Genomic DNA, 25,942 nt, shown 5'->3' on the forward strand with positions numbered 1-25,942 from the left:
GGATTGGTGGAAGTTTTGTCCACACTGGTAGGAGGGTCCCACCTTCCAACCACCAGGCTGAAGTGTCCACCGGATCTTCAGCATTTATGTGCTCTCTATCAGCCTGGAGCCAAATTTTGGCCTGATAGTTTGCCCGCTTGGCGTGGAGCTCCAGGGCATCCTTTGCAGGTGGGAGCATTTCCAAAGTCTTCGCCTTCCCAAAAAGGCGAACTCTGGCTTCATCAACTGTGCGCTCCGGGGTGCCATACAAATGACACACAAACTTCTCAACATCTTCGATATCCCCATCTCGACCAATGGCGTGCAGAAGGAGTGGGTTGTCACTGAACACATTCCGACACTTCTTTTTTTTCCATGACCACTGAACGACGAGACTGTCACACCCGGCGAAAGCGTGGAAACTGACCAGGTTGTCCCTGACTTGTGGCGACAAACTCTTGAAAACATCGTGCACTGGGTAGTATTTTCGGTTCTTGGCCGTTCCAGCATCCATACTTCAGCGACTTTGGTGCAACTGAAGTGGATCAGCAGCACCATCACATCAGTTTCTCTGAATAGTACCAGTATTCGTTCATAGCCCTGGGACGCTGCATCACATGAGTGAAGGATGAGCCTCGTGTCCACCTCTTCATGGTTACTATGCAGTGGAACGTCATGTCGCCTGGTTGATCGTACTTCAGAGAAGCCACCTCCTGTCACCAGTTCACATATTTCTGGAAGATCTCTGCCCTTCTCCGTGATGACGTTAGACAGAAATAAGGTTAGGTCTGCCTTGTTTGTATCCAGGGCTATAAAGTTTTCCCACAATTCAAGCAGTGGAACTTGTGGGCCATCAATGACTTCCCGAATTGGTTTTTTCTTGCTTTGACGCTTTGTCCTGGTAACTCCTTTGATCGATCATTCCACTGCGTACCGATCAAAGATGACATCAAGTCTTGTGTGTTCATTTAAATAACTCGTCACGACCTTGAAAAACACTTCAGCATAGCTGCTGAATGTCCGACAGCCGCCAGGTTTGCCAAGAGATTGGATGAGTGTAAGGCCATCTATCATCACACAGGCTTTCAGATCAGTGGTTGGAACCTCTGAGCTCATGGTCTGCTGAGCCATCAGGATGTTCATCAGCTCAGACTTCGAAGTTTAATTCATCTTGTCTCTCCTGTCTTCACCACAGCCGGTTAACAGGACTAGCCGGTCAATCTTGTAACGGTGACGTTGATTCGCTAATGTAAGAACAATGACGTACCTTTTCCCATTCTCTTTCAAACGGACGGCTTACTTCATTTTTCATGAAAACTGGGTGGAAAAAATTAACTGTGAATTTCCAGTCCAATTTTTCGTATTTTTTCTTCATTTTATCATGTGAAATACTTGCTCACCCATTGACATGCATCATGAAAGAACAAAACAAGAAGACGTCATGCGGAGCACGATACTTGCAAAATCCACCCCCCCCCCCCCCCTCAAAAAAGTTTTCCATTGATACAGCAAATTGTCCATTTCATGAAGATTAAAATTTACAATCTCGATCAAAGTTCGGGTCAACAGGATGAAAAGTGACGGTTTTTCAGATGAAAATTGATGATTTTGGAAGTTTGACCTTCATTTGACCTTTTGACCTCAAAAATAGTTGGTTTCCCAATTCAGTGATGCAATATGCAAATGCTGTTCAATTTTCAAGTCAATTGGATGATAATTGATGGTTTTTCAGACACCGCTCGTCGGTGTGCGCCAAACCTCATCCGGTCAAAAAACAACCTCCGCTTCCGGCACATGGAGTCTGCGTGAGTTGAGCACGTTGAACCTGGATGTTGTTGTTGTTGGTTTTGTTGTTGTTGTTGTTGTTGGTTTTGTGTTGTTGTTGTTGGTTTTGTGTTGTTGCATAGCCCTGGACAGTTCTCTCGAACAAACCCGCGGTACGGAGACAGCCGATTGATCTCGCAGGAGCGACCCAGCGATGGATTCGGATCTTCTTCAAAATCGAATTCATAAATAAACTGAATATCGATGAAATTGTCGGGAGGAATGCACGAGGTTAATGTTTTCCAAGAAAGCCACTGATCTGTTGTAGAGATCAGTGGAGAAAGAAATATTTTGGGGGACACAATATGGCCACTAGTCCACTTCCGGTGGCTTCAGAACCCCCCAACCAATGAACGTTCGGCACCCGATCGGGTTTGTATCACAGAGTTCTATTATAGAACTCTGTGGTTTGTATAGAGATCCATGGTACTGCACGACATACGTGAACTAAAAGGGTGAAAGCACGGACATTAATCAGTTTAGATTAGTGTGAGGTGGAAATAGGTCAACAAGGTTGTGGCGACCACCACCTGTTCCTGAAAACCGGCGAAAAAGCTGTTCCTGCTTTCTTCTTCTTCTTCTTCATATTTCTCTTTATCTTTCCATCATTTTTGTCTGCAATTGACCCACACGTTAAAATGAATCAGGCAAGATTTCCACAATAATAAACGAGACTCCTTTGGAGGTTTGTAATGAGAACTATTATCGTAGTTTATCTCCGCAGGAATCCTAAATGTTCATCTAAACGTAACTGATAAATTGTAAAGTACCAAAACCTTGACACTTTGAGGCGGTGTATAAGATACGGTGGTTGAGCTTTCAGTTTTAAGTTTTGTATTTTCTCTCAATCGTCTTTCCCTTCTTTCTCCACCTCTCTCTCACTCTCTCGCATTCAACTAACTTCCTTTCTCCTATTATTTTACTTTCTCATTTGAAATCACGTGTATATTATAAATATACGGCCGCTCAAGAGACAGAAAGGCTCTTCCTCTTCGTTGATGTTCGATTTGGCTTTTATGGCTTCATCGGCACGGTTCGTATTTTTTGAGGGTGGGCCAGCGGGGTGCGATTTGTATTGTTGTATTACTTGAGAGTGAAACCAGTTAATTGAGAATCCGCAACCTGTGTAAAGATAGTCACTCATAGTCATGGTCTCCTCGTCCTCTCCCTATGCAGTTTCTCCATTCCATTTATATGTTAAGGCACAGATGGCTTTGTAAGGCTTTTGTCCAGACTCGTTTGGTGTTGGCCAGACCAACGAGCGAAATGATGTCACGCATAAACATGGTAATCTCATTGCGGTGTGTGTGTGTGTGTGTGTGTGTGTGTGTGTGTGTGTGTGTGTGTGTGTGTGTGTGTGTGTGTGTGTGTGTGTGTGTGTGTGTGTGTGTGTGTGTGTGTTTGTTTTGTTTTGTTTTGTTTTGTTTTGTTTTGTTTTGTTTTGTTTTGTTTTGTTTTGTTTTGTTTTGTTTTGTTTTGTTTTGTTTTGTTTTGTTTTGTTTTGTTTTGTTTTGTTTTGTTTTGTTTTGTTTTGTTTGTTATATATATGTATATATATATATATACACACTAGCATATATATATATATATATATATATATATATATATATATATACTTGTTTTGTATACTTGTATACTTTTTGTATATACTTGTATACTTACATACTTATATTTGTATACTTGGTTTTTGTATACTTGTTTTGTTTGTATATATATATATACAGTACTTGTTTTGTTTGGTTTGTTTGTTTTATATATATATATATATATATATATATATATATATATATATATATATATATATATATATATATATATATATATATATACACACACACTAGCAATGGTACCCGCCCTATGGGCGGGGCTTCTATTGGGAGGCCCAAATGAAAAGGCAAAATATCAGAAATTGAAGGCTTTTTATTTTATTTTAAACGATTTATATAAACATCCGTTAAATCACATCACACGCAAATCATCAAAATCTAAACAGTATTTGTAGAATTTCAATAAAAGCCACATCACTGTTCATATCGGTAAATATTATTCCATCGTGTTTGGAAAAACTGGAAAATTGGAAAAACAATACAGCCGATTTTACTCTTGGGGGTCCCAGGATTACCCACCCAAAATATCATTGCGATCAGTTCAGCCGTTTTTGCGGTACCTGGGAACAGACAGATGGATATTTGGTGAATTATAGGAAGATATAGATATACAGTCACGTGAAAAAGTAAGTACACCCCATGTAAAGTTTTGACTTTTTCAACATATTTCAACATACAGCTATTTGATCTTCATTTCAACAATATTGATAGATAAAGGTGGTATAATATAACAAATATCATGAAACATTTACATTTTGTAGTCAATTGTATAATTTAAATAAACATAAATGCAAATTTCGCATGTGGAAAAAGTAAGAACACCCTTGGCTCTAATAGGTGGTATTGCCCCCTTTGGCAGAAACGACCTCAAGTTGGTGTTTCTTATAACTGCCTACCAGTCTCTGACATCGACTGGGAGAAATTTTTGCCCACTCCTCCAAACAGAATTCTTTCAGCTGTGCGATGTTTGAGGGGTTTCTTGCATGCACAGCTCGTTTCAAACCCCCCCACAACATCTCGATGGGATTTAGATCTGGGCTTTGACTTGGCCATTCCAGAACCCTCCATTTCTTTCTTTTCAGCCATTCCTTGGTGGATTTATTGGTATGTTTAGGGTCATTGTCATGTTGCAAGGTCCACCTTCGGTTGAGCTTCAACTTTCCGACAGATGGCCTCACATTATCCTCAAGCACCCTCTGGTACAATGAAGAATTCATAGTGGATTTCTGTTACGTGCTCCTCCCTGACCCCCTGGTCACGGTGTACCTCCGAGCCCCGAGAGGAGTCACGGCAGAAAAATGTGTAATTCTGTATGTCAAAGATCAATGGAGAAGCCACCCCAATTGTTACTCACAAACAAATATTGTATTAAGATCACACAAGAATAACAGTACAACAATAATAGTAATCAAAAGTACAATCAATATGTCCTATGATGGTACCATCAGTTTTGTAATATATAACTCGCTGTGCTCCAAGTGAGTGAAACAAGAACATCCCCAATGTCTCTTATTCCCGGCTTCAAGCCCAAAGTTGATTCGCTCCAGCGATCGCCAGAACGATGTCCAGTCGAGACCAGAATCCCGTGCAGATGGCAAGTACAGTCACACCGCCCAAAGCTGCACAAAGGCGCCCTCGAGGCGACTGGGAAATCACACCCTCGGGTATGGACTTTCACGGCTCACAGTCGGCGAACCGCAAATTAATCTTCAGAAGCCACGGTGCACACACACACACACACCAGATATGTCTGAAAGCAGTGAAAACGGCTGACGAAGCAAAGAAACCTTGCTTGACGCGTGAAGCGCGTGAGTCAAAATGGCCGACGACCTGCTCTTGAGACGTAACGGCCCGGCGATAATTCTCCTCGGAATCCACCGCCAGAAAACCTGACACGCAGGTTGATCGGTCACAGCGATGACAACTCTGTCGCAAGAATCCCTTTCCCGGAAACCCGAAAGTTCGCTAGTGACTCTTGCTCACCAACGTTCGCTCCAGACCGCAAGTAGCTCGGCTCCTTCTTGTCCGACTCACTCGCTCCGCCCCCTTTCTCCCTCTTCTTCCTCTTCGTCGTCCCGATCCGGTTTCCTGTTTCTTTTAACATTAACTTTTTTTTACCTTTTGAAAACAGTTCATGGACAATAATCCTTTTGAAAACAATAATAGTACATGGAATCAGAAATATTTACAGTGAATGCAAACCACCACAACGGAAGTGACGAATCCGTAACAATTCTATGATTGTGAGCTGCCCAGGCCCTGATGCAGCAAAGTTGCCCCAAACAATAATATTTCCACCACCATGCTTTACAGTTGGTATCAGATTCTTGTGGTCAAATGCTGTCTTTGGTTTTCGCCAAACATGTCTTCTGGTACTGTGGCCAAATAGCTCTACCTTTGACTCAGCTGTCCAGAGCACATTGTTCCAGAAGTGCTGGTCTTTGCCTAGGTGTTCATTGGCAAACTTTAGTCTTGCCCTGATGTTCTTTCTGGACAGCAAAGGTTTCTTCCTGGCACACCTCCCATGCAGATCAAATTTGTGCAGCCTCTTTCTAATGGTAGACTCGTGCACTTTGACATCAACAGTGGCAAGAGCTACCTGTAGGTCCGGTGATGACATTCTGGGGTTCTTAGAGACTTCTTTCAGCATCTTGCGGTCTGCTCTCGGGCTGAACTTGCTGGGGCGGCCTGGCCTGGACAAGTTGGCAGTTGTTTGGAATCTTCTCCACTTGTAGATGATCTTCCGGACAGTCGAATGATTGATTTCAAATTGTTTGGAGATCTTTTTTAATCCCTTCCCAGACTCGTAAGCATCTATAACCTTCTTTATGAAGGCCTCAGAAAGCTCTTTTGATCTAGGCATGGTGACGCCGCACACTTCAACAACAAAGAGCAAACTAAATGTCTGAGGTTTAAATGAGACAGGTTCCTCCAAGATCCTCTCTAACTATGTTCTAATCATTTGCACCTGAGCTGGTGCACCTGATTCTAATTTTAGATATTTGAAGTAGTGATAAATGCAGGGGTGTAGTTACTTTTTCCACATGCAAAATTTGCATTTATGTTTATTTAAATTATACAATGGACTACAAAATGTAAATGTTTCATGATATTTGTTATATTATATCACCTTTATCTATCAATATTGTTGAAATGAAGATCAAATAGCTGTATGTTGAAATATGTTGAAAAAGTCAAAACTTTACAAAGGGTGTACTTACTTTTTCACGTGACTGTATATATTTGTGTTGGTTGTCAGTGTTTGAAACAAACATGGCACATACTCTGGAGTCACTTTCAGCCACATGTATAGCTGACAAGCTGTTTATCACTCGGTTTGAAAGATGATGTTTATAAGTGTCATAAGTGACAATGAAAACTTGTATTGTTTTTACGAGAATACAAAAACACTGAGGATGGAGCATTATTTTGGAGACCGACGCATCAATTTTATTTGAATGAAATTAAAGAAAACTTTAAAATGAAAGGAAGGAGGTGGATTAAAAATTCATTGACTCATTTGGAGAAGTAACGTTCTCTCCAGAAAATGCAATGGTATTGTGATCACTGTGTTTTCTGAAACCTTGTGTAATTATCCATTCTTTGCAATTTTTGTGTTTTCAGCTGAGCGTGGTCATGGAAGAAAGTGCCATTTTGGGCAGTGAACCGTGGCTGCCACCTGAATGGCAGGATGACCGTCGCATGGCATTTCTCTCTTCTGCTCTAAAACCGTCCAGCAGAAAAGGCCCTGCAACGACATCCCCAGGAAGTGGGGCGGGCCAGGTGGCCTTTTGGTCTTCCTTGATGGTTTCTAGCTCACGGGCACGAGGGCAGGGCTGGGTGAGCCAGGAGCGATTGGTGGTTCGGTTCCGCAGGAAGGGGGCACCACCTCCACACTGCCTTGATGCAGTCATGGATGCCATGGAGAGGTGGGTTCCAGTAATGTTTATTCATTACCTCCTTGCCGCTGAGGGTGGACGGAGGCTATGTTTTCACCCCTATTTGTTTGTCTGGCTGTCTGTGAGCATGTTATCTCAAAAGGTTGTGGATGGATTCGGACAAACTTTGTGGACTCGTTTGGTGTGTGACAAGGACTAATTGGTTAGATTTTGGTGAAGATCTAGATGTAGATCCGGCCTATCAGTTAGATACAAAAGATAAACTGTTCAGCCTGGCCGAGGTGAGTGCGACTTGTATTGTTGTATCTGCCGAGTGCAGTTCTAGTTTATTTATTTAATTGCCATTCTGGTTCTCAATTAACAGTGTACAGAAATTCTCATTTGTTTTTCCACAGGCATGCCAACCAGTCACAAAGCAGATATTTGTTTAAATTTTCCGCATCGTTGACTCTTTTTCATGTTTGAAGTCCATGAGGGACTCGTGTCCAACTGGTAACAATGCAAAGTGTTGCATTTGTCTCCATGTGAAGAGATGATTTATTCCAATTCCTGAACTAGTTAAACTTAATATTTTGTGAAGCATTGGCCATAATGAGAGAGAGGAAAGGCGGATGTAATAGGTAAATAGGGGAAGGAATGTAACTTTTGGTAATGTGATGAAAAAGTTCCTACTCCTTGCAGGAAGATGATGGAAGAGGGAGGATGAGGAAGGATGAGGAGAGTTGAGGGCATCTTTCACCTCCATCCAATTATATGCTCCGATTGTTTTGGCAGGAGCTTCTCTCTGTCTTGTCTGTCTCTCTCTCGCACACTCTCTCCCTCTCCCTCTCCCTCTCTGTGGGAGGAATGAGGATGGTGAGGGTTGAGGGCATCTATCACCTCCATCCAATTATATGCTCCGATTGTTTTGGCAGGAGCTTCTGTCTGTCCCTCTGTCTGTCCCTCTGTCTGTCCCTCTGTCTGTCCCTCTGTCTGTCCCTCTGTCTGTCCCTCTGTCTGTCCCTCTGTCTGTCCCTCTGTCTGTCCCTCTGTCTGTCCCTCTGTCTGTCCCTCTGTCTGTCCCTCTGTCTGTCCCTCTGTCTGTCCCTCTGTCTGTCCCTCTGTCTGTCCCTCTGTCTGTCCCTCTGTCTCTCCCTCACTCTCTGTGGTTCTCTCTAACCCTCTCTTCCTCCCCCTCTCTATGAATGATCGTTTTAAGGCCAGTTTTCCCCGCTAGAGCGGGGGTTAGCCTTGTAGGCCCCATGACAATCATCGTTCCCTGTTTGAGGCAATGTTTTTATGGCCGGGTGCCCTTTCTGACGCCAACCCTTGGTCGCCTCTTACGATGTGCAGGGATACGGTGTACCTATTCTAAATCGGGGTACACACCGGGATCATTCATCCCAGCAAGGTGGTACTCAATTTGCCGATCTCGGAAGGATGACAGGCTGAGTCAACCCCCTGGCGTTAATTCAGCGATCGACCAGGATTCGAACTCAGGATCCTAAGATCCCAAGCCGGCACCCTAACCGCTCCCCTATCTCTATGGATCACAAGTATATTATTGTTGATAAAATATAATATTAATAATAATAATTAAATTGATACATGTGGGAAAATTACATTCCCAGACAAGGAATCAATCCCAGGTCCTCTGATCAACCATACCAGTGCTCTGGTATGGTTTTCCCGACGACCTGGGTTCGATTCCTGGTCTGGGCATGTAATTTTCCCACATATATATAAATTTAATTATTTATAATCCTGTTCATTAATGTAATAATAATAATAATAATAATAAAGATGTATATAATTATCAATTTTTATTCCTACATCAACAGCATCACCGCCACCATACTATACTGACTCTTCAACGGCCCAACGATGCTACCTACTGCTCGCAGGAACTGTACACTTCAAAGCAAATCCTGTTGTTTCTTTGACTAAAAACTCCTGCTTCTTATGGAGGGTGGTGGTGGGTGGGCAGAGGGGGTGGGGGGTGGGGGGGGGGGGAGGAAGGAAGGGCAACTTAAGTTTTAGGTGGCCATCCCAACTTGGTAGAATATGCCCATGCACCCATCAAGTTTTAACGCATTTCTTCCCACAAACACACGTATGTTTAAACACATTTCCCAACTCACGACAGTGACGATAATTTTCGTTGTACAATAACAGAGAATTTGGCGTGTTTTAGAATGATTTGTACAACTTCGTTTTTTTTGTTTTTTTTTGAAGCAATAACATCCTGTTTTCAAGTTATTCTATCCAGTGGTGCTGGAGTGCATTAGCAGATGTGATAAATTCAACCACTTCTTATAATAATTGCCCACTTTCACATAAAAGTGAAAACACAAGTTGGATGTGGCCATCCCAACTTTGTAGAACGTTTCCAGCACACCCAGATTACAACCACCACTTTTCGACTTTTTTGTTTTTTGTCCAGTGGTTTAGGAGTGCATAAAATAGAGCTTGCATGTAAATGGGGAAGTAGTTTTTGATTATACTGTATAAGGTTTTCATACAGAGATACCAATATAATACTGTAAACCGCTGGGACTTGTTATACACTCTCACCATGAGCAGCTCTACACGATGCAAATTTAAATAGAATTTGTGGCGTACCCTCCTGAATCTTCGTGACAATTGTTGTTGTTTTTTGTTTAATGCAAAAAATATTTCTGGGCACACCCCAAATACAACCATCAAATTTGAACTAATTTCATCAGGTGAGTTAGCAGTGTATACAAGTCAAACAAATACACAAGCAATTTTGTAGATAGTATCTGAGTAGTAGATAGTAAAGGAGAAAATGCTCTTTATAATTTGACCGACGTCTAAACCCCGTCTGTAATGTATTGGGGTAATTTACCAAATTTAGTCCTCCAGGGATTTCCAAACTGAACCTGATTGTAGTGCGACAAGACGGGAGGAAGCAATATGCAGACGCACGTGCTTTTTTATGAAATAAAAATTTAATTAACAAATAACAACATGACGGGACTGTCACAAATGGAAATCCTGACACAGAAGACAGACATGGAGCAGAACACAAATAATAATTTGATAAAACAAGAGAACTATCACCCTCGAGGGTGCGACACAAACATACCACACATCCGTACACAACAAAACCAGTAAAGTGAGGAGCTTGCTACTCGTGGTGATGATTATTGAAGCCAGGCTGTGCCATCCACCAATCTGGGCTCACAGCCCTCACAGCCAATCATGGGTGTACCTGCAAAAAAGGCTCGTCCCTTCTTTTCTGAGCCTCGTAGAAAAAAAATGCCGATGTCCCAACCTATGCGTCTTCCATCTTTTGCCACCCTCGATCACCTTACCGTAGCTGGTTCCTAAAGACATAGAGGAACATGAAAACACCTCCACTTAACTAAACTATTCACTATTTTCAGGCAGCATTGTCACTCTTCAACGCAGCAACAGATAACGTAACCCTAACTACAAACGCTTAATACATGTGAAACGAGTCTAAAAGCTACACATTTTTTCCCTGCGATGGTTACGCTCTTAAAATAACAACTCTCACATCTACCTCCCCCACCATAACTGCAACAGTGCTCTTCAGAGTGTTGGTTGTACCGAAACGGTATCTTGGCATGCGTTGTAATTCCTGAGCCGGTTGCTACTCTGAAGCATGTTACTGAAATGGGGGTGTAGGGATATGTAATATTTGTTGAGGATGCCAGAAATTACTCCCCTCCTCTGTGAAACGAGAATGACCGCACTGTGGTCACAACCTGCGACAAAATCCAGTAACGGGCCAAATGGGAAATGCAAACTTAAAGCACTCTTAAACGATGAAAATCGTGATTGGGAAACATTTAATGTGCTATTAAAATGTTAAATCGACACCTCTTATCCATGTCACCCTCATCATGGTTGTATCAGAACGAGGTGATTCATCACACGGTCACGGATTGCTTCATCCCAATATAGGGCCGTTCAAAAAATACGTAACACTATTTATTTTATGGGTTTTTTTGCGTAACGTAACGCTTGATTTCCCTTGTGTTCTGACATACCGTGCGTTCTGATGGGTTTGATTAAACCTTACTATTATTTGACATATGATTAGATTTTTCAGGGTCCCTCATCTGAATAACGCCCGCAACAAACCCAGGCAGTGTGTCATCAGCAGAGGCCTACAGGCCTAATTTGTTAGGCCCACCAGAAAATCAAGATTGCTGCCATAACATTTTGCCTCGGTGCTATGGTGGGAGAGTCAAGCGACAGACGTGGGTGTGGTCCGGCAGCTGTCTGACCAATGGGTTCACATTTCAAAAATCGACCTTAAACAAGAACCCCAATAACAACAGCAAAGCAAAGCTCTTGTAGTCCTGTTACATGTCACAAGTAAAAATACCTTGGGATCTTTAATGCTCACCAACTAATGCTAGCAGACAAGATGGCCAGTTTAATGTCCATCCAATGAACGGCATACACATTGCCCTGCTTGTGAAACACCAGTATGCTAGTTTATAGCTGAGCTGAAATTCAAACACAGGCTGGACGGACCCCTCTATAGAAAGTGTGCATACATTTAGGCTTTCACTTTCAATCTTAAAAGTTGCATAAATTAAAATGCAATACTAAAATTGTTCCATAGTTGACCTGCAAAAAGGAAATTATCAAGCCTTGAAAGAAATATGAGAACAGATTAATTATTCTGGAATACTTTTACAAAACCCATATTATAATATGCTTAAGGACCGATATTTCATGTGACAATCTCGTTTGGCACACCTTCAGTATCTACGCTTTCTTCCATGGTGTCATGGCGCTTCCTTTTTTTGCCATCACCGGTTTTGATCTTTCCCCAACGAGATTGGGGGTTTAAGGCAAATTCTGCCCAATTTACTTGGCAGGTACTGCCATCTGGCTTCTGCTAAACTATAGTTTAGTAATTATCATTGTTTCAGCTTTGTAGTTTTCGACTTGCGACGTACAACCACAAAGCCATATCGCTCGACGAGGCTGCCAGGATGGCCTCGAGGTACGCACACTCGCCTCTGAGCTGTCCAGCCTGGGTTTGAATCCCGACCCAGCTATAAACTGTCATCCCGGTGTTTCACTGGCAAGGTGATTCATCAATGTGTGTCCTTTGAATGGACGTTAAGCTGGGTTTCCTGTCTGCTGGGATTAGTCAGTGGACATTAAAGATCCCATGGTTGCCTTTGCGAAGAGTCGGTGAGCATTCGCCAGCCATCTAAACAAATTTCAAAATTTCTGCCCTATCCAGCAGGAGGCATCGCATTAGTGGTACTGTAGCACCCCCAGCCAATTGTGTTACCCCGCAGCCTTGTGCTGCACACAATAGAGAGAGACAGACTGCTCCACGGACACGCAAGACCCATACCTCGTAGGAAAGGTCTACAGTGGCATATTTATGAGCTTTTAAATTTCATGGATTTTAGCAAGTAAGATTGAGCGACCAACAATGCCTCTTTATTTTTGACTCCTGTTTTGCTGTCATGTTAAATTGTTGTTGTTAAAGTTGCGATTTCCGAATCGCTAGCTCTAGTTACACCACCATCACATTCAATGTATTTATTTGCTGTGCATCAGAAATTCGTTGAGTTTGTAAGCATTGATTACAAGATGAGCAAAACGTTACCTTTTTGCAGCAGTTTGCCTTGTGACGGGCTGGCTGTGGCCGTTTTTACAGACAAGGTAACCTGGTGCTGGCATCAAAGTTCACTGGTGCATGGACCTCAAGGGCTTGGCAGACACTAAGCTGGGCCTGGTGTAACCTAGCTTCATTAACCATCGGCTGGGAAAGTTCATATCCTCCTGCTGACATGGTGTTCGTTATCCCTGAAGTCGTAAAGGTGATACTTGTATGGATAAGTTACAAGTGAGCTTCATTGAGCCAATAATATAATTCTGTCACTAAACCAGTTGACTCAAGTATCTAAAATGTTTTGTCCACATTCAAAATGCAGTTCCAGAATAAAATTGATGTTCTTTTTGTTATCACAATTTTTTTTCGTACCATTTTCATTTGGAATAGGATGGTCAAGCTCTTTCCAATTATCAGATGTTTCATTCTTAATTTTTTTGTACTTTTTTTTTTCTTTGGTTTTTCCTATTTACTCTACTTTGTTCTCATGTCGTGCTGTCTATCTGTAAAAATACATTGTTGAATAATTTCTGTCATTTCAGAGTACAGTATATTTTGGATTCACCTATATTTCAGCTTTACTATGCTTCCAATTTATTTATTTTAAAATTTTCAGGCACAAAGTTTCCATTTTAGTTTCTCCAAAAGATGAATTTGAGTTTGTTATTAATATTTTTATTGCTATTATTTATCTTTTGTTTTTGTTGTTTCCCGATTAACTGCATTGAACAGGGCCTGGCCACCACGGTGCTTTCCCTTGTCCATACAGCTCAACCTAAAGCTCTTCATGGCCTTGCAGTTGAGGCTGCAGCTTGTACTGACCAAGAACCAGTCTTGACGTGGGCAGAGGTTGAGGCACTAACGGCTGGTACCTGCTGTGATGCTTTGACCCTGACTCTGACTTTACAGCAATTGCAGCAGGAAGGTCGTGCAACTGTACACACGGAAACTGGAGAAACCGTATGTGCCATGTGCACCCTTTTTATGAGTTGTGAATTTGGATAATATATCATGCGTGCGTGTGTAAAAATGCAAGTTGCCCGATTGTGTCTGAACGGGGTAAACGTCATAACTACAGCACGTATAATGTGAGATTATACCTCATTTAAGAGTTCTTGGGTCCAGACAGTGCATGGGGATGTCTAAAAATATTTATATTCACACAATTTTGATTTATGTGCATTTTTGTAGTGCACTCTGGTGGTGTGTAGGTTTTAAGTTGCTGGCTTGCACACTTACCGGAATCAAAAAATAATGTCACCACAAACTATTCAGTCAGTTTTTTTTGGTTTTTTTTGTATACAGGATCAAGGCTTGTGAAAGAGCTAACATTTATCACACAAAAAATCAAACAGACACACAAAACATATAATAAGGGTAGTGGTAGACAAGATGGGGAGAGAAGGGGAAGCACACAAACACAACATTTGAGAGCAAGGACATCAGGAGATCTGTAGGGGGGGGGGGGAGGAGTCGTGGGAAGGGGGGGTGTGGAAACTGGAGGGAGGGGGGGGTTCTGTCCAACAAATAATTATGGTAACCTTTTCTTAGATTTACTTTACCGAGAAACCTACAACAGCCAGGTGCAACCGGCTTATCTACTATGTGCATTTTCTACTATGTATATGTACTATGTATCATTATATCTACAATGTTTCTACTATGTATAATGTCTACTATGTATCATGTCTACTATGTACCATGTCTACTATGTATCTACTATTTATTTTATTTTTTATACTGAATCGAGGCTCGTGAAGGAGCTGACAACCGCGAGGGAAAGACAGTACAGGGGGACCGCGAGGGAAAGACAGCACAGAGGGACCACGAGGGAAAAGACAGCACAGGGGGACCGCGAGGGAAAGACAGCACAGAGGGACCACGAGGGAAAGACAGCACAGAGGGACCACGAGGGAAAGACAGCACAGAGGGACCGCGAGGGAAAGACAGCACAGAGGGACCGCGAGGGAAAGACAGCACAGAGGGACCGCGAGGGAAAGACAGCACAGGGGGCCCGCGAGGGAAAGACAGCACAGGGGGACCACGAGGGAAAGACAGCACAGAGGGACCGCGAGGGAAAGACAGCACAGAGGGACCGCGAGGGAAAGACAGCACAGAGGGACCACGAGGGAAAGACAGCACAGGGGGGCCACGAGGGAAAGACAGCACAGAGGGACCACGAGGGAAAAACACCACAGAGGGACCACGAGGGAAAGACAGCACAGAGGGACCACGAGGGAAAGACAGCACAGAGGGACCACGAGGGAAAGACAGCACAGAGGGACCACGAAGGAAAGACAGCACAGAGGGACCGCGAGGGAAAGACAGTACAGTGGGACCGCGAGGGAAAGACAGCACAGTGGGACCGCGAGGGAAAGACAGCACAGAGGGACCGCGAGGGAAAGACAGCACAGAGGGACCACGAGGGAAAGACAGCACAGGGGCACCACGAGGGAAAGACAGCACAGAGGGACCGCGAGGGAAAGACAGCACAGTGGGACCGCGAGGGAAAGACAGCACAGTGGGACCGCGAAGGAAAGACAGCACAGTGGGACCGCGAGGGAAAGACAGCACAGAGGGACCGCGAGGGAAAGACAATACAGTGGGACCGCGAGGGAAAGACAGCACAGTGGGACCGCGAGGGAAAGACAGCACAGAGGGACCGCGAGGGAAAGACAGCACAGAGGGACCGTGAGGGAAAGACAGCACGTTGGGACCGCGAGGGAAAGACAGCACAGAGGGACCACGAGGGAAAGACAGCACAGAGGGACCGTGAGGGAAAGACAGCACAGAGGGACCGCGAGGGAAAGACAGCACAGAGGGACCGCAAGGGAAAGATAGTACAGTTGGGACCGTGAGGGAAAGACAGTACAGAGGGACCGCGAGGGAAAGACAGTACAGTTGGGACCGCGAGGGAAAGACAGTACAGAGGGACCGCGAGCGCGAGGGAAAGACAGTACAGTTGGGACCGCGAGGGAAAGACAGTACAGAGGGATACATACTATGTATCATTATATCTACTATGTATCTACTATGTATCATGTCTACTCTGTATCTACTATGTATCATTATATCTACTATGTATCTACTATGTATTATTATATCTACTATGTATCTACTATGTATCATTATATCTACTATGTATCTACTATGTATCATGTCTACTATGTATCTACTATATATCATTATATCTACTATCTATATAATAATAGCGTAAGGACTCGACTTTGTTATCCCTTTTACGCCGCACCCAGTGACGCGATGCCCACGGCACTAATGTATTTACGATCTACGAACCGCGCTTTGTTTATCACGTACAGACATACTCGAAAAATCTGAATTAGCCGACGTTGGGGCCCAAAAGCATCCGATTAACTGCCGATACGACGCCATCTTACGACGCCATCGTATTGGCGTCTGCTGGGCGAAGGCGAAGCAAGCCGTCCGCTGATTGGACAGGCGAAGGCGAAAGCAAGCCGTCCACTGAGTGGACAATCCAGAGCATGCATTTGTGCCGGTGTCGGCGATCGTTGTTCATATACGCACTCTTCATTCTCATCTTTCTTCCTAACTCTTACTCGGACAAGCAAATCCCCTATGCCATCCATAATGGTACACTCTATCCATACACCATATCCTCCCTTCCGTGGATGTTCCACGGGTTTCGGCTAGTGTATCATTATATCTACTAGTACTATGTATCATGTCTACTATGTATCATTATATCTACTATGTATCTACTATGTATCATTATATCTACTATGTATCTACTATGTATCATGTCTACTATGTATCTACTATGTATCATGTCTACTATGTATCTACTATGTATCGTTATATCTACTATGTACCTACTATGTATCATGTCTACTTTGTATCTACTATGTATCATTATATCTACTTTGTATCTACTATGTATCATTATATCTACTATGTATCTACTATGTATCTACTATGTATCATGTCGACTTGTTGGGACCGCGAGGGAAAGTTGGGACGTATATCATGTATCAGATATCATGTATATCTGATATGTATCTGATATCTGTATCTGATATCTGATATGATATGTAGATACATGTATCATGTATCTGCCGGTGGATCTACTATGTATCATGTCTACTATGTATCTACTATGTATCTACTATGTATCATGTCCAACGTATAATTATGATTACCTTTTCTTCGATTTACTTTCCCGAGAAACCTTAGCAGTCTCAGCAGTTATTGACTATTATGCTGTTAAAGGACATTCCCAGAAAACTTCTGAAATATTCCACTCTATTGAGAACAAATTTTCCTACAACAGCCAGGTGCAACCGGGTTATCTACTAGTGTATATGTAAATGCAAGTTGCACAATTGTGTCTGAACAAATTAATTAACCGTCTAATTCTGGGCGGGATAAATTGGTTTGTAATTCTGGGCGGGATTAACCATCTGTAATTCTGGGAGGGGGTTAACCCGTCTAATTCTGAGGGGGTTAACCCGTCTAATTCTGAGGGGGTTAACCCGTCTAATTCTGAGGGGGTTAACCCGTCTAATTCTGAGGGGGTTAACCCATCTGTAATTCTGGGAGGGGGTTAACCCATCTGTAATTCTGGGAGGGGGTTAACCCATCTATTTCTGGGAGGGGGTTAACCCGTCTGTATTTCTGGGAGGGGGTTAACCCGTCTAATTCTGGGAGGGGGTTAACCCATCTGTAATTCTGGGAAGGGGTTAACCCGTCTAATTCTGGGAGGGGGTTAACCCGTCTGTAATTCTGGGAGGGGCTTAACCCGTCTGTAATTCTGGGAGGGGCTTAACCCGTCTGTAATTCTGGGAGGGGGTTAACCCGTCTGTAATTCTGGGAGGGGGTTAACCCGTCTGTAATTCTGGGAGGGGGTTAACCCGTCTAATTCTGGGAGGGGGTTAACCCATCTAATTCTGGGAGGGGTTAACCCATCTAATTCTGGGAGGGGTTAACCCATCTAATTCTGGGAGGGGTTAACCCATCTAATTCTGGGAGGGGTTAACCCATCTGTAATTCTGGGGGCTGGGGTCAGTATGATTTTTTTCTTTCTCTGCAATTGTGACATCATCATTAACATGTTATTCCCCGTGGGGAGTACTTGACAATGAGCCTTGTTTCAATTTTTTCCATTGAGTGGTTTTGGAGATAGAGGTGCAACGTTTTTCCAAAATGGCGTCCGTACCCGTGACCTATGACGTCATAATTGTGTATGAAAATTATATAGGCGGAGGCACTCCTATGGTAAAATTTGTGTCAATCAGATCAACAGTTGCTTAGAAAATGAATTTTAAAAATGCAGGCATGCACGCCATATTTACGTATGCAACCGAATGCCTAACCCTGCTTTTCACTTTGGGAGCGCAGGGTAATAAAACCAGTGCTGACACAATGCCATTGACACTTCTATCCTCATATACTGTCTGGTATTACAATCCATAGCAAAGATTTGGTAAGAACAATAAGTTACTTTCTTTTATTACACTCTGCCGATTCAATTTATTCTCCAAATTATTATTACTCGAAGGACCCGCTCCCTATGGGAACAGCTAGCGGTGGTTATGCTATTATCATTATTACCTCCTCCACCAAAGGTGGGCGGAGATTATGTTTTCACTCCTGTCTGTCTGACTGTGAACATATCTCAAAAAGTTGTGGATGGATTTGGACAACTTGGTGGACAGATTGTGTCCTGTTAGTCAGGTTCACTATGTTAACAAATACTAGATGCCGATGACGTTTTCCTTATGTCAGAGACAGAAGCTGACTTGCAGCTTGTTAAATCATTACAATGGAAATTGAATATAAATGTCGATAAAACTAAAGTTGTACACTATAGAAATATGGCAATACCACGTACTCCAATACCACGTGTAGCAGTTTGTTTTAAGTGTGTTAGACTATATGTCGGCTGGAAGTCCTACACCGGAATTGCTCTCGGCACCCTTTAAAAAATATTGGATATGCCCACACTCCTTTCTAAAAGTTATTAAAATTCAGAGAACGACAGCATTGGTTTGTCTTACTTATAATGTTAGCTCTTATATGCAGTGTTGGCTTGTAATATGCATTGCCATACCACTTTTAATATCACCACACAGCTCTTTTTTACGGCAATAGCTGAGTTTTTGACAAAACAAATATCACCTGTATGTAATAATAAGACTAAATATGTGTAGTAAAATTTTTTTTAGCAGGTTTAGAATATATCACCCAATATCGCGAATGTACATGTATATCTAATCCGACACACTTAGACACAAAATGGCGTCCAAATTTGAGTTGACACAACTCTCTTTTTCAGGGACTCTAATATTAACCAATCGGTGTCATTGCGATGACGTATTTGCTATTTAAGGGCTGAGGCCGTTGGAAGGTGACGTTGTTGCTGCGCGAGAATGGAAGAAGAAGAAGAGGTACAAATAGAAGCATTGCCAGTTGTGATCGGCTTTTGCAGAATTATCCCCCTGATTGATGTCCGAGTCCCTTGTACGGTCCGGTTTACGAATGTAATATGTAGATAACGTGCTCTCACTCCCTTAGCGTGTAGCAGTTTGCTTTAATATTAAACTCCAAGCGAGGGGGGACGTGTGCATGGTGCTGGGGGTGACGGTGCTGGTGCATGGTGCGGTGCGGGTGACGGTGCTGGTGCATGGTGCGGTGACGGTGCATGGTGCGGGTGACGGTGCTGGTGCATGGTGCGGTGCGGGTGACGGTGCTGGGGGTGACGGTAGTGGGGGAGGTCGGCCAAATATATTTGGTGCTCTGATTGAATATCTACTGTAAATCAGAAATCAAAACCCAACACGTATAAATAAAAAGTAACTGAGTAGAAATTTATATTTATTTTAAATTGTCAGTTCGAGCTGGAAGGGAAGATCAACACAAATTTATCAAAAACTGGATGGGCAAGTTGAACTTCCAGCCTCACAGAGCAAACGTGCCCCCTATACACCACCTTCCTTGGACTTCCGGTCGGGTTTTTACGACGTATGTTTTATTTTGCTCCATGTCATGATCTACGCCTCGATTAATCAAGTCAAAGTAATAAAAAAAAGTAACGCTGATGAATACGGATAAGTCACGAATGTGTTTCTTAGGTTACCTTTAAATATACTAGGGCATGCCCGTACTATATATACTGTATGTCTAAAATTATATCCCCCCCCTCTATTTACATGAAATGGTTTGGTCCAAAGCGAACGGCTTGCGAGTACGGTGACAATCCCCCCCCCTCTATTTACATGAAATGGTTTGGTCCAAAGCGAACGGCTTGCGAGTACGGTGACAATCCCCCCCCCCCCCCCCCCCTCTATTTACATGAAATGGTTTGGTCCAAAGCTAACGGCTTGCGGAGTTTGGTAAAGAAATCGCCATCGCGTGCACAAACGCGCAGGAAAGCGAATGAATCGCAAATTAGTTTTAATTAGTTTTAAAACATAGTTTAACGCCAACATAGCGCCAACATAGTTTGCCGACGGGAAATAAATGAATACGCTCTCAAATGTGCCGTCCGAGGCAGAGTCTGTTCGCCACGTTCGGCACACGTGATAGCTCGCTGCTCTCTGATTGGTTGAATCGTTTTTTGGACATAGCTCGGTAACTACTTCTCCGATTAATATGAAACCTTGAAAAGGCACATCCTCGGGTCCCCAGCAATATACCTGGCAAGTTTAAAGTATATCGGACCCGTGGTTGTCGAGAAACAGCGGTCACAGACAAACATACAAACATACAAACATACAAACATACACACAGAGATTACTGGAATTATAGATCGATAATTTCGTTCAAAATTTTGGTAGATGAGCAAAACTATACATTTCTGGAATACTCAGAGCATGAGGAATCCCAAAATTAATGTTTACATTTGCGGAGACACCTTTGCGAAAATGACACTCAGGACAGTGATGAAGATAGTCAGGTTCACTATGTTAACAAATATAATTTCGTTAAAAATTTTGGGAGATTAGCAAACCTGTACATTTTTGGAATCATCAGAGCATGGAGAATCCAAAAATCAATGTTGGCATTTGCACAGACACCTGCATGGCCGCCATTTTGGATTTTCAAAATGGCCGCCATAAAATACATATTTTGCGTGATCTCGGCTTCTAGTCAACCTAGAAACTTGATTAAATATGCTAATCCTATGTTTTCTGGGTCAAGGAATCCAATAAAGGCCTCAAAATAGTGCTCAGGATTATAGAAAAGCAACAAACAAAGGTGATTGAAAACCATTGTCTTTATATTTGTGATATAACTGTATTACATAATACATGATATTGCAAGTCCTTTGAAGTTATAGGTTTGGGTTTATAAAGCAAGAAAGCTCCTTGTTAGTATCAGATTGAACTATAAGTCCTATACACAGGATCTACGAGGTCTACACCGTTCAGGAATATGCTTTTACAGATCTTCATCACTGTCCTGAGTGTCATTTTCGCAAAGGTGTCTACGCAAATGCCAACATTAATTTTTGGATTCCTCATGCTCTGAATATTCCAAAAATGTATAGTTTTGCTAATCTACCAAAATTTTGAACGAAAAAAACATAGTGAACCTGACTATGTTGTGTCCGGTGGATAGGTTGTGTGGACAGGTTGTGTCCGATTATACACAGTGACTGCCATCAGCCCTGTAAGAGGAGTAGCGTGACACGCACACACACACACACACACACACACACACACACACACACACACACACACACACACACACACACGGCCGTGAATTATATGAAGGATTTTTAAAATCCTTATTGAAAGTAAAGTATTTTGCCTTTGCTTGTATGTATTTTGCATTTAAGCAGTGCAAATGGTAATTGGTCACTGAGGCGAAAGATCAGTGTTGAATTGTTTATTCATGTGTCTCTAAACCAGGTGGTGAAGTTTTGCAAATCAGGATCGAATGTTGTTAAGCCAGTGTCTGAGGAGGATCTGGCGGTTCTACGACTAAGGCGTATGGCAACTGTACTGGAAAGGAGATCCAAAGCGTTGTGTGACAACAATCAAAAGTGGGCACCGGTTATGCTCAAAGTTTACCCCTTTGGGGAAATTTCTGGGATCGACCGAAGTGTTTGGAGAGGATCAATAGTCTTCTTCTTCTTCTTCTTCTCCTTATTCTCCATCTTCTTGCTATTGTTGCTAAATCTCATCATTTAAAATCATTGATATTTTGCTATTCCAAAGGCTCTACTTCATTGATGACTATGACCTTTCACTTTTATACCTTTGTGATGAGCTGAACTTGTGCTGGCAGGTTGAAATTGGAAGCCAAGTCGTTTCTCATTGCTGGAGATAAAGGAAAAGTAAGTGATTGCCACATTTCGTATGCATGAGAACCTTATCGGGCCTTGCTTAATGTCATAGGAGGCTTTACAAAGAGTTCTGTGGATCTGATAAAGTAAAGTAAAGGTTTGCTAGCTCGTCTCATGTTTCCACTGAACAATAATTTAACGGCTGTTACTTAAGTTTATATTTTGTTAAATGGAACACTTTGCTTTTCCTTTGCAACTAATAGGATAGCTCAGTTTTTTATTGTTTGTTATTTGGTTCTCTGTATTTGCTTGATCTCTGTAGTTGCTGGACTTTCAAGGGAAATGAAAGTAGAATTTAAAAAATGGCAAATTACTGTCTGATCATAATCACATTTTTTGCCTCCACAGCCAAAGAGCCAGAGGCATTGTTTTGGGGTCCATTTGTGCGTGCGTAGCAGATTTTCATTCCCGCAATAACTTTCAACTACTAAAGGGATTCCAACTAAACTTTGCAAAAGTATGAGCTGGAACACAAAGATGAACTGATTTGATTTTGGGTTCAGAGTCTTTAGTGAGGCCACTTGCAGTTTAAGTGTATAATAAGTTGTATTGACACTCCAAGTAAGCAAAACGGGAAACACCACCGTGAGAGCATCTTTCACGTCAGGTCATGCACAAAACCTCTCTCCCCCTCTTACCCTTTACCAACCCCCACCTATTGGAGAGAGGGAAACCACCCCGGTTACAGTTGTCGAGCGAAAGGATGTAATCCTCAAAGGGAAAGAACCACCACTAGTCAAACGTACAGTGTATTCAGAAAGTATTCAGACCCCTTCACTTTTTTCACACTTTGTTACGTTGCAGCCTTTTGCTGAAATCGTTTAAATTCATTTTTTCCCTCATCAATCTACACTCAATACCCCATAATGACAAAGAGAAAACAGGATTTTAGAAAGTTTTGCAAATTTATTAAAAAGAATAAACTGAAATATCACATTGACATAAGTATTCAGACCCTTTGCTATGACACTTGAAATTTAGCTCAGGTGCCTCCCATTTCTCTTGATCATCTTTGAGATGTTTCTACACCTTGATTGGAGTCCACCTGTGGTAAATTCAATTGATTGGATATGATTTGGAAAGGCACACACCTGTCTATATAAGGTCTCACAGCTGACAATGCATATCAGAACAAAAACCAAGCCATGAGGTCGAAGGAACTGCCTGCAGAGCTCAGAGACAGGATTGTGTCGAGGCACGGATCTGGGGAAGCCGACAAAAAAAAAATTCTGCTGCATTGAAGGTTCTCAAGAGCACAGTGGCCTCCATAATTCTTAAATGGAAGAAGCTTGGAACAACCAGGACTCTTCCTTGAGCTGGCCGCCCGGCCAAACTGAGCAATCGGTGGAGAAGGGCCTTGGTAAGAGAGGTGACCAAGAACCCGATGGTCACTCTGGCTGAGCTCCAGAGATCCTGTGTGGAGATGGGAGAAACTTCCAGAAGGACAACCATCACTGCAACACTCCACCGGTCTGAGCTTTATGGCAGAGTGGCCAGACGGAAGCCTCTCAGTGAAAGACACATGAAAGCCCGCTTGGAGTTTGCAAAAAAGCACCGAAAGGACTCAGATTGTGAGAAACAAGATTCTGTGGTCTGATGAAACCAAGATTGAACTGTTTGGCCTCAATTCCAAGCATCATCTCTGCAGGAAACCAGGTACCGCTCATCACCTGCCCAATACCATCCCAACGGTGAAGCATGGTGGTGGCAGCATCATGCTGTGGGGGTGCTTTTCAGCAGCAGGGACTGGGGGACTGGGGGACTGGTTGAGGGAACAATGAACGGAGCAAAGTACAGAGATATCCTTAATGAAAACCTGAAACGGAGCGCTCGGGACCTCAGAATGGGCCGAAGGTTCACCTTCCAACAAGACAATGACCCTAAGCACACAGCCAAGACAACGCAGGAGTGGTTTAGGGATAACTCTGTGAAGGTCGTTGAGTGGTCCAGCCAGAGCCCTGACTTGAACCCAATCGAACATCTCTGGAGAGACCTGAAAATGGCTGTCCACCGACGGTCCCATAAGATCCCCCTCCCCATCCAACCTGACAGAGCTTGAGAGGATCTGCAGAGAAGAATGGCAGAAAATCCCCAAATCCAGGTGTGCAAAGCTTGTCGCATCATACCCAAGAAGACTCGAGGCTGTAATCGCTGCCAAAGGTGCTTCAACTAAGTACTGAGTTAAGGGTCTGAATACTTATGTCAATGTGATATTTCAGTTTTTTATTTTTAATAAATTTGAAAAACTTTCTATAATCCTGTTTTCTCTTTGTCATTATGGGGTATTGAGTGTAGGTTGATGAGAGAAAAAGTGAATTTAAACGATTTCAGCATAAGGCTGCAACATGAAATGTGAAAAAGTGAAGTGGTCTGAATACTTTCTGAATGCACTGCACTGTATGTGGTTCCCGCAATAATTTTCATTCCCATCCCAAGTGACGGGGAAAGCTAGCATAAGATCCCCCTCCTCACTCTCCCTCCCCGTCTCCCATCTCTTCCACACTCATCCTCATGTGCGTTCGAAAGGAATACGTAACCTTGCCAACAGTTTTTTTCAACCAGGTAAATCAATGATTACCTTTCCAATGGTAAATAATCGGGTGAAGGTACAGGGCATGGGTTGGAGTTCAAAAGCGAAATAGTCAACGAAGAAGATGTCGTAGTGTGTGGACATGCATAGAAACACTCCGCTGGGACCCATATCAATAACAGTCGCTACATGGACGGCGATCTTGCGCACTTTTCGGACTACTTTATTCATGAACAATTAATATCAATAAGGAGATGCATAATAAATGAATACTGGATTATTATTATTTTTTTATACATCATCGAGGCTAGTGGAAGAGCAAGAACACAGAACAGACAATGATGTTCACGGGAGCAACAAAAGTTGACACAAAAAGTAGAATATGAATCCAAAACAATGATTACTGCTGTCCCTGGCCGGTAATAAAATAAAATCGAAATCAGGTGAAAAATCAAAAATTCAAATACATCAACTTTTCATAAGTCTATAAGATACAATCATGACGGGTGCACAAAATTCAACAAAACAGAGGATTATACACAGTTATGGATTACGTCCGATGAATTATTTGCAATGAGGGAATGGGAAACGGGTCGATGTGGGATTCTAAACATGAACGGATCAAAACGTTTGACGGGATTTATTTGGTGTGCTTCAGGCATAAATGCAAAATCAACAAACCTATGGTGTATAAGCCCATCCTCAATTGCTTCAGAGAAAAATAATAATAATAATAACCACCTGTTCTGGTAATAACAAGTACAAAAAGTTTTAATTAAAACAAAAGCCGCGTCGATGTTACACAATGCCCAGATGCAGCTGTGCCTATAACGTCGATGTTATAGGCAAAGGACATTCCTATTGATTCGATTACTTGATGTTATTTTTGTGCAAAGTGAAAATATATCTCGGCAATTTCCCGTGTGTGGCGACGAATTTTTAATATATCTCGGCATTTTCCCATCTGTTATTTTTTAACGTAAATATTCATTGGCAGACGCTTTCTGACGGTTCTGTCATGTCTCCCAGTGTACCGTCTTCGCTGTCTGTCTGTATTTCAAATTTCAGATTTCGATGACACCTGGAAGATGCTGAACATTGATGTGAGCCAGTCTGTCAGTCAATGGATAGAGGGAGCATTATATGGAAAATAATGCA

The 25,942-nt window shown here is 42.6% G+C and overlaps 1 protein-coding gene across 1 annotated transcript in view; it reads left to right on the forward strand.

Annotated features, from left to right (window-relative positions):
• Window positions 1-2,582: 2,582 nt before the first annotated feature.
• Window positions 2,583-25,942, forward strand: part of LOC137430677 (charged multivesicular body protein 7) — a 53,735-nt gene continuing 30,375 nt past the window's right edge. The window contains exons 1-6 of the mRNA XM_068121459.2: window positions 2,583-2,836; window positions 7,035-7,339; window positions 12,972-13,134; window positions 13,659-13,886; window positions 21,818-21,951; window positions 22,197-22,245. Of these exons, the coding sequence (XP_067977560.2) occupies window positions 7,047-7,339; window positions 12,972-13,134; window positions 13,659-13,886; window positions 21,818-21,951; window positions 22,197-22,245 (867 nt within the window). The 5' untranslated portion in view covers window positions 2,583-2,836; window positions 7,035-7,046. The remainder of the gene's footprint in view (window positions 2,837-7,034; window positions 7,340-12,971; window positions 13,135-13,658; window positions 13,887-21,817; window positions 21,952-22,196; window positions 22,246-25,942) is intronic.

This window comes from Myxine glutinosa, chromosome 1 (assembly GCF_964187855.1).
Source record: "Myxine glutinosa chromosome 1, kmMyxGlut1.1, whole genome shotgun sequence".
Taxonomy (NCBI): Eukaryota; Metazoa; Chordata; class Myxini; order Myxiniformes; family Myxinidae; genus Myxine; species Myxine glutinosa.